A 10196-nucleotide genomic window follows, 5' to 3' on the forward strand; every position below is an offset into this window, starting at 1 on the left:
CTGCTATTAGAGTGGGCTCTGATGCCCCTGCAAAATCTCCAGCACTGAACCAACTGGGCAGTGGACTGGATATATATGGTGCTACAAACACTATGACTCTCAATAGATGTAACTTTAGGGCATAAAGTTTCCTAGTTGAGGGAGCTCTAGCCTTTAGGATGGTCTCAACAACCCCAGTTGAGAAATCGGAATCTATGAGCTGGTACCCCTCAGGGGCAAGACCCACATGTTCAAAATCACAACAGCATAACGCAGTAATAGAAACAAAAGACTTGAGTGGAGCTGAAGACCACCACAGCGGAGCAAATAAAGTTGAGGAACACCAGGGTGGATTTGAAGGTGCAGAAGATCACCAGGGCAGAGCAGGAGACCACTACTGCGGAGCAGGCAGAGTAGAAGACCACTGTGGTGGCACAGGCGAAGCAAAAGACCCCCAAGGTGGAGCTGAAGACCACCACAGCAGAGCAGATGGGACTGAAGATCCCCTTGGTGGAGCAGAAGATCACCACAGCGGTGTAGAAGACCATCACAGCAGAGCAGACAAGACTGAAGACCCCCACGACAGAGCAGAAGGCCACGTTGGAGCCTGGAATCATGACGGGACTGTCTGAGCTGGATACCGCGGCAAAACTGAAACATAGAGCACAGAGAGATTATTGACGGCCTCAATGGCCATAACAGAGAGTTCAAAGAGTTCAAAATCGGCTTCTATGGCCATTACAGGAAGTTTAGAGAGTTCATAATCGGCTTCTGTGGCTGTAACAGAATCAACAGATAGCATAGAATGGTCATAATCAGTCTTCATGGTTGTGACTGGGCAAACAATGGGTTCATAGATGGCCTCTTTGATTATGACAGGGTAGGCTGAGCATTCATAGATTGGCTCCTTGGCCATAACAGGGCAGTCAGAGAGTTCATAGATGGCCTCCTTGGCTATAACAGGGCAGGCAGAGAGTTCATATTTGGTGTTCTTGGCCGTGACAGAGATAACAGGGAGCGCAGCCAGAATAAGTCCTCCCAGAACACAAATGTAAGTAAAACATTTTGTTTTGTACATGTTCAGGATAAGAATCTGATTGGTGTTTGCTGTCACACTTATAAGGGTTCTAGAGCGAGACTGAAGAAAGAGATAACTAATATACTGGAGCACATGGCCTGCTAGTGTAACAAAATGGATCATTATGAAATAAATCCTAAATTTCACAGGAAGCCAATGTAAAGGTGCTAATATAGGAGTAAAAGGCTCCCTTTTTCTCATCCCAGTTAAAAGCCATGCTGCTGCATTATGCACCAATTGCAGGTGAGCTAACGGGAGACCAATGTACAAAGAGTAACAATAGTCTAACCTTGAGATAAGTGAATGGACCACAATTTCCATTTTTTTCCTGGTAAGAAGGTGTTTAACTTCAGTGATTGATCTCAAATCAAATAAGCTACTCTTAACAACAGCACGAATCTGCTTATTAAAATGTAGAGATGAGTCCATAATTACTTTAATAAAATAAAATAAATATCTATTAAATTTAACCCCTTCAGACCCTGGGTCCATTGGAATGGACATCATATGTTTTTTGGTTTAAACCAATATATGTATAATTTTTTTTAAATAATATGAGTAATGCTTGGTCACTGATTTGTCCCTGATCAGCCAATCACAATGAATATACTGTATGACCCCTAAATAATCTAATTGAGCTTCAGGCATCACATAAGACAGGCATGGCTCACCAACTCTATAGGAATTACCCATTTTTACCTTGTATATGCTAAGCTGCATCTATAATAATCGTAATAGTATCAAGGAATAATATTAAAAGTTAATTAGAAGATCTTTCAGAGTTGTAGAACCACCATTTTTTTAAAGTGTAATGTCCAATGGACATTAGGTGTTGAAAGAAGCATTTAAAATCTAAAATACAGAGCTATACATTGTAATTTTAATGTTTTGTGAACATTCTTGTTTATTCATTATTAATATTACCAATATGATTTTATTTGTTCTCAAAGAACTATAAACTGTCATTTACTTTTTGGTTTTAGTGAGAGACAGAAAAAGTGAACGTGAAATAAGTGAATACACAGCAACTCCACACACACTGATGCCTTGATACGAAAATGCACCCAGTTGATTATTTATCAAATCAATCAGCTAGTACACATAAACACACCCACAAGCACTTACAGATATATACAAATATACTTAGATTCATCCAATGCAAGCAACAAAAAGACTCCAATACGACTTCACTTGTCTTACCTTTTTTCTACAATCTTGTTGCATTGCTCATTGTTATAGTATACATATTTTCAAAATCTTCCAAACGAATTCACATACTGTATATGTTTTAACTGTAGTTCATAGCTACTGTATGGTTAAAATATGAGCCTTTTTACATTAATTTGTGGCGTTCATTGTAGTGTAAATGGGAAAAACTAACAAATAAAAAACAAATAAAAATAAAAAACAAATATATAAATATATATAAATGGTAACGCTTTAGATTACAGCCCGGAAAGTACTGCGTAATTAAAATGAAAGTACAGTGTAACGTTCGGTAATTACAGTGTACCTATAAAGTACTTACGTGTAAGTATAGGGGAACAATACGTAAAGTCTTGGGAATAAAGGGGTAACAACCAGGAAAATACTGCGTAATTAAAACGAAATTACAGTGTAACTTTCGGTAATTACAGTGTACCTATAAAGTACATAAGTGTAAGTATAGGGGAATAATATGTAAAGTTTTGGGAATAAAGGGGTAACAACCAGGAAAATAACAAATTATTTAGGCAAATTATTTAGACTGTAAGTATTCCGTGTAGTTACAGGGTAAGTATGACATTGCGGGCTGTAAATTAAAGTGGTGTTTCTTACCCTCTTGTTTCATGTAGTAACAGGGTAAGTACAATAAAAACACATGTACACACACACAATCTGATATCACTCGGAAAACTTTATATAACTTTATATATTTCAAAACGGATTTACAGCACTTTCGCTTGCTTGGTTTCCTCCTCCTCTTGTTCCTCTTCTTTTTCTTTCTTTCCACTGATGAATCTTAAGAAGGAATCCCATGACATGTCTCTTGCTATTCTGTATTATGTGTTAAAAGAAAATAGCCTACAGTAGGCTACAGAAATGTCCTCACCATTTACTCATCTTTTACCCTGATGTCATCCGAAATGTATACAAATTTCCTTCTTCAGATTAACACAAACAAAAGTTTTTAGAAAAATAAATAATCTCTGTAAATGCATATAATGCAAGCTCATGTGTTCCTAAAAGTTGACAACAGCACATACAACAATAACTACAGTAATCCATACGACCCCAATGGATGAATCAATGTCTTCTGAAGTGAAACGATAAACGTTTTTAAGAAAAATACCAAATATTTAAAAATGTTAAACTGTAGACTATCGCTTCCGACCAACTGTCACCTGCGCGTTCATGAGAGGGTTGAGTACGTTTACGCTTGAAAATTTAAAGCTTGACGTAAGCGCACCGAAAAACCGAATGTCGAATTATTATTATTTTTTTTAATGTTTTTATTATTGCTCACAACAAAATACAAACAATAACAGATAATACTAATGAAAAACAAACCATGCAGAAGAACAGAGACACCAGTTCTCGCGCGAGTTTCACATCAAACTCCCGCGAGGATGCAATGGACGCTTAAAGCTTCAGCAAAAGCGAAGCCATTCAAGCCGACTCTCATGCACTCGCTGGTGACAGTTGGTCGGTAGCGAAAAGATGAGTAAATTATGAGAACATTTCTGGGTGTACTGTATTTTCTTTTAATACATAACACAGAATAGAAAAATACTCCTTCTTATGATTAGGCAAATCAGTGGAACGATAGAAAAAGAAGAGGAGGACCAAGAGGAGGAGGAAGCCATGCAAGAGAAACAAAACAGGACAAAACATGCTACTTTCTATCAGGACTTTAGTATTTGAAATGAAAAGTTAATTTTAAAAAAAATGTATAAAGAATAAGAAGTGTAATATGTTGTAAATCTGTTTTGAAATAAGTTGTTTTTCAAATAAAGGTTTTCCAAGTGATGTCAGATTGTGTGTGTAGGCCATAGACTGTAAAAAATATGGACAAAGCGTCTGTGACGTCACCCATAGACTTTCTGAAGAACGGGTTTGAAGCCGTTTATGGGGGGTATGGGCGGCGCCATCTTGGAAAATCTTGGGAAACCCTAACCCCGCCCACCTTCTGACGCAGCGCGCGTCACTCAGCTCGCTCTGCTACTCCGGTTATCTCTGTGTATATTTTAGGCAACGAAATATGTTATAAAACACCATACTAACTCTTTTCGTTTTCATTTAAAGAAATCTTAAACATTATAGCCACACAAATGTGGTTCAGGCGACGCGTATTGATTATATTCACTGCACATAACGTTTGCCTATTTATAACAAAACGAAATATAAAACACAAACCTGCCTCTTTTCGTTTTAAATATAATATAAAAATATTAAACATTTTAATATGGTCCAGGCAATATGTGCATTTGTACTAAACAACAGATGTTGCAGTAAACAACATTACAGATCATCTTCGTTGTATTAAAATTTAAAATGACAAAACTCAACCCAGTCTCTTTTTGTTAAATTTCAGTTTTATCAATATTAGCTATTATAAAAGTATAAGTAAAAGGTAAAGTTACAATAAGCTATACAAATAAAGCAAACAATTCAGTCAAACATAAAAAGTCATGCGCTCGATCTAGTCTAACCATACAACGGTACAAGTTAAATATAGCTTATAAAGTTATGAAACTTCCCCTCAGCCAAAACGATTGCCCACGAGACCAAAAATCGCCCGTTAGATATAGACAAGACGAATTATATCTCATGTTTAACCACTACAGAGACGCCAGAGTCAGCGGCAAACCTCAAAACGTCTAGCCGATGAAAGGCTGCTCCAGGCGGGGTACATCGCGCCGAGCGCCCGGTCATCGCTGGATCTCACAACTGGATACAATTTTCATAAATCTTTATAAATAAACCACAGATTTGAGCTTTAAACAACTACATTCTCGCCTGAAAAACTCTTAAAACTACATTTCATGATACAGAAACAGTAGTATTATATGTCAACTGTATTAAAAAATGGCGCTTCTTATGTTGTCATTCTGCCTTTCAGCTGTCAATCAAGCTGTCAATCAAAGTTAACCACGCCCTTATTGTCATACATTTTATATCTAAATACTATCTAAACTAACGAGTTAGAAAAAAATTCACTACCCTCGCCGTTGTCAGGCACTCGGAACCTATCGAAAAATCCAATAAAAGTCCATGGGACCAACCTGTAAAAACATGATTTTATGCTGTGAAAACGGACATTTTAACATGGGGGCTATGGACATTTGCTCCCTTTTGGGACCTTCCCCTAGCGGATTTTCGATGTATTGCAGTTTTTCGCACTTCCGGGTAGGCTTCATTTTTCAGATCAGAATGTTGCCCCTTGGTGTAGGCCTACATGTGTTTTTATTGTACTTACCCTGTAACTACATGAAACAAGAGGGTAAGAAACACCACTTTAATTTACAGCCCGCAATGTCATACTTACCCTGTAACTACATGGAATACTTACAGTCTAAATAATTTGCCTAAATAATTTGTTATTTTCCTGGTTGTTACCCCTTTATTCCCAAAACTTTACATATTATTCCCCTATACTTACACTTATGTACTTTATAGGTACACTGTAATTACCAAAAGTTACACTGTAATTTCGTTTTAATTACGCAGTATTTTCCTGGTTGTTACACCTTTATTCCCAAGACTTTACGTATTGTTCCCCTATACTTACACGTAAGTACTTTATAGGTACACTGTAATTACCGAAAGTTACACTGTACTTTCAATTTAATTACGTAGTATTTTCCGGGCTGTAATCTAAAGCGTTACCATATAAATATTTCCAATTGACCTAATGATACAGCATCTCCATAGGCTCCTACGGTCTGCAACATCCATTAACTTACAGATGCTTCATCTAATAGTTCTAACATGTTTGACACACGATGTCGCACAACTTTTCTCTGTAAAATAATCATGTGTGACTGATTCTGATGCGGTACTGAAGAGCAGTGCAGGACACTGTTAGCACAGATGCTCCTGTGTGTGGACTACTGAAGATACAGTATGAATGGTTGTGTCTCTTAAATACACCCGGTTTATTGATTGCAGAATACTTCACATTAGTCTTTGTATACAGTTTATGAAAGGATAGATCACCATTTGAAAATAATAACTTCTACCTTCTTTTAGTCACCTTCATATTGTTTAAAACCTGTATTGTATGATATTTGTTCTTCCGTGAAACACAATAGGGAATGCAGCTCTTTTCCATATAGTGTTTGTCTGTATGTTTTTGAAGTCAATTTAGCATCATTCATGTAATCTGTATGTGGTTTGCCAGCTAAGCAAAGTGTTAAGAGGTCTGCTGCTCATTCTGTGACTGATGTGAGGAGACCGTCTGCCCCGGTGTTCCTCAAAGGTCTGCAGGATCTCAGAGTCATGGACGGCAGTCAGGTGACCATGACCGTGGAGGTGACAGGTATGAAACAACCTTCAGTTTTTCAATCTAGGAGGAAGGCAGAGTAAGATTAAGTGTAGTTTATTGTCCTTTCGGAAATTCACACATTACAAATACGACCAACATCAAACAACAACATCTATGATATACATATATAGTGTACATACATCAGTTGGTGGCCGTCAGGGCTTCTCTGCAAGCTATTTATTTAAAACCAGTGGTCACTAAGATTGCAATGCCACTGTTGCCCTGAGCGATTAATTTAAGCATACCATGTTCTAATGCAGGTTTGTAAAATTTAAATTGCGCCACAATTTCCTAAATCCTTATTTTTCAATAGATTGTGTGTTTTGCTGTGTTTAGTTGTAATGAATGGAATTTCCTTTGTACTCCCTCAAGAGTATGTTTGTGCAGATGATTTAGTTCTAGTGATTATATAATGGTGAGCACTTCCTGTGTAACGACCGCATCTGAGGAGTCTCTTGACTGTGTATTTGCATGAACATGTGACCTCAACAACACATGAACTTGCTGAAGTCACAACAAAGTGTGTGCAGTGTGGCTTGTAAGACACTGTTCTTAACTCTCTGTGACGCACTGGAACGCTCCGCTGTTCAGTATTCTTTATTTTGTCCCACTGTCTTCCATACATTTTCTCTAACCCAAACTTGCTTAATCATTTGCAAGTGTGATGTGTTTTGTATGTAGGTAATCCTGCCCCTGAGGTGGTCTGGCTGCATAATGGAAAAGAGATCCAAGAATCAGAGGATTTCCACTTTGAGAAGAAGGGCTGTCAGTATACTCTCTTCATACAGGAAGTGTTTCCTGAAGACACAGGCACCTACACCTGTGAGGTGTGGAATGAAGCTGGAGACGCTCGGACTGAAGCCTCACTGACTGTACAAGGTACAAATCATACTAAGTACTAACAGCATTACAAAATAGTGTGATCTGCAAATAGATACTGCCAGAGCTTTTTATAATAATATAATAGTTAAATATTGTAAAATAATATTTTGGTTTATTTGGTCACAGAGCCTCAAGATGGAGTTCAGCCCTGGTTCATCACTAAAACCAAGTCTTCTGCCGCCTTCCTGGGTCAACACGCTCTGCTCTCTTGTGCCATCGCTGGTGACCCCTTCCCAGAATTCCTCTGGATGAAGGAAGGGCAGGTAATATCTGGAGGCAGTGACTTTGAGATCCTACAGAAGGAGGATGTAGTCTCACTGCTCATCAGGGAAGTGAAGACACATCATGCTGGAAACTATGAGATTCTTCTGAAGTAAGAGTTTTTACACTTGTTTCAAAAAAGATTTACTAATTTACTAATTCAAAAAACATTCTTTATAGTTTACAATACATTCTCTATATTTTTGGTAAATTATTTGGTAATGTTGACTCACTTTGAGAACATTACAAAATAAAAAATGTACCTACTTAAAACATAGTACTCAAGAGGCTTTATTTCACTTAGTGATAAAAAAAAACAAAATAAATTATAGAGTTCCTTTTTTCAAGGTGAACAATATGGATTTTATTTTGTTGATTCTTTATCAATCGAAAACGATTTCAGTCTCCATAATAGTTTACGTGAAAAGATGTGAAAATGACACTTTACCCAAAATAAAAAAAAATCAATCAATATTTTTATGAAATGGTCAAAAATTCCATATAGAATAATATTGTATGTTACAAAAAATAATGAAATAATATAACTATGAAAATAAGAATTTTATTTTAAATATAAATAGTTAAATTAAAAAGTATTGATACACCATGGTAGTATTGTAATTATGTTGTAATTAATTGTTTATTTATGAAAAAAAAAAAATTTTAATGAGATCCACACATTTAAGTACATGTAAAGCGACATTCTGTCATATCAGAAAGGGTTGTTTTTTTAGTTCTTCATTTACTTTTTCAATTCTGCAGTTTACCATAAATGAACTTCAGTGTTCATAAATCTTCTGTTGCTCTCAGGAATAAAGTAGGAGAGTGCAGATCAGTGGCCACTCTGCACGTCAGCGAGGACCCCATGTTGTCTGGTGACGATTCTCATAAGCAGTACGTTTTCCTTCTATTCTTGCTCTCCTCTACCCCGAAGCTATATTTACAGCCTTTTCCCCTTAACCCCTGCACTAAATCTACATAATATATCTACATAACCAAATGCTCTGTTTATGCTTCCTCACTCAGCTGTGCTGTTGTCTAAAGAGGAGTGTGGGTTAGTCTAGGGGCCCCATTCTGGTCTCATTTCCCTATAAGGCTTCTGAAGTCATCTCTGATGCAACTCTGTCGTGTTGAACTAACTATCCTCTTGATTAAGCTGCTCTCCAGTGTGGGCTGAGCTAGCTGGGGCTTTAAACGTCTCTGTATGTTTTTTTTCTCCACTCTTCCTGTGGCAGCCGAGGGGTGGAGAGGACTGCACCAGGCAGGGGAGGACATCCAGAGACTCCCAGCCCTGCAACGTCGTGCTCTGAGCCACTCTGGGACTTCAACAGTCGGACAGATCAGGAAGAAGAGGAGGGGTGTGCCACCCTTGGGCTTCTCAAACGGCGTGTAGAGACAAAGGAACACAGAGAAGACCAAATCCGACAACAGGAGGCTGAACAGATTGACTTCCGAACTGTGCTCGGCCGCAAGGTCAACACTAAGAGTGTCTCTGAGGAAGACCTGAAGGAGATCACGGCCGAGCAGATGGACTTCAGGGGGAACCTTCAACGGCAGATCAAGCCTAAGACGCTGACGGAAGAGGAACGTAAAGTCAACTCTCCACAACAGGTGGACTTCAGAGCAGTGCTGGGAAAGAAAGGAACCCCAGGCCCCAAACCTGGTCCTGGATCCTTAGTGAAAACACAGCCCAACAAAAATGAAGCTGTTGACTTTAGATCAGTGTTAGGCAACAAGAAAAAACAACCAAGCCAGGACAGGAATGGAGAAAGCCACGGTGATAAAGACACCAGAGAAAAGGAAAATGACGTGAATTGTGTGGATGGAGGGATAAAAGAGAAAACAAATTCAGTTGGGAAAAAAGAGCCCGTTTTTACAGAGAAACTGATTGACGTGACGGTATTGGATGGGGAACGTTTGCATCTACAGTGCCAACTTTCATCTGAGTCTCCCGCTAAAGTGACATGGACGCTTGATGGAAAACTCATCAAACCATCTAAATTCATCATTATTGCTAATGAGGGTCAGTGTTGCATTTACAATTTAAAATTACCCAAGTAAGAGGACTAATTTGTTGCATTCTCTCATTGATAAAGTTTGTTATTGTGGTGTTTATCAGGGGCTCTATTATGTTATATGCATGTGTACAAGTTTCAAGCATCAGCAGACCAGAGGTAATCACAGTTTGACATTAATTTTATACAAACAATACGTTTATATTGAGTACCTGACATTACAGACAGTTGACTTTTGGTCCACTAACCAAAATAGCTCCAAATGAAGCCAATGCTGGACCAACTTTTTGTTCTGCTGAGAAACACAGTGGTTGGCTGAAACGCCACAAACAAAGATGAGCACTTTTAGAATGCCACTTATCCAATCAGACAAGAGGACCAGAAGCAACTGTTACATTATTGTCATTGAACAGTGGTCACATGACACTCAGCCGGCAGGACTGTGATAGGATGA

General features: G+C 38.2%; 1 protein-coding gene across 1 annotated transcript; it reads left to right on the forward strand.

The window, feature by feature from the left end:
* The first annotated feature begins 5937 nt into the window (after positions 1-5937).
* On the forward strand, positions 5938-10170 carry LOC309492102 (myosin light chain kinase, smooth muscle-like). The gene is made up of 5 exons (XM_082191112.1): positions 5938-6578; positions 7266-7463; positions 7593-7839; positions 8538-8621; positions 8963-10170. The coding sequence occupies exons 1-5, from the start codon at positions 6539-6541 to the stop codon at positions 9786-9788; spliced, it is 1395 nt and encodes a 464-aa protein (XP_082047238.1). The 5' UTR covers positions 5938-6538; the 3' UTR covers positions 9789-10170.
* The last annotated feature ends 26 nt before the right edge of the window (positions 10171-10196 follow it).

Source organism: Leuciscus leuciscus (assembly GCF_965113295.1).
Source record: "Leuciscus leuciscus genome assembly, contig: HAP1_SCAFFOLD_988, whole genome shotgun sequence".
In the NCBI taxonomy this organism is placed as follows: domain Eukaryota; kingdom Metazoa; phylum Chordata; class Actinopteri; order Cypriniformes; family Leuciscidae; genus Leuciscus; species Leuciscus leuciscus.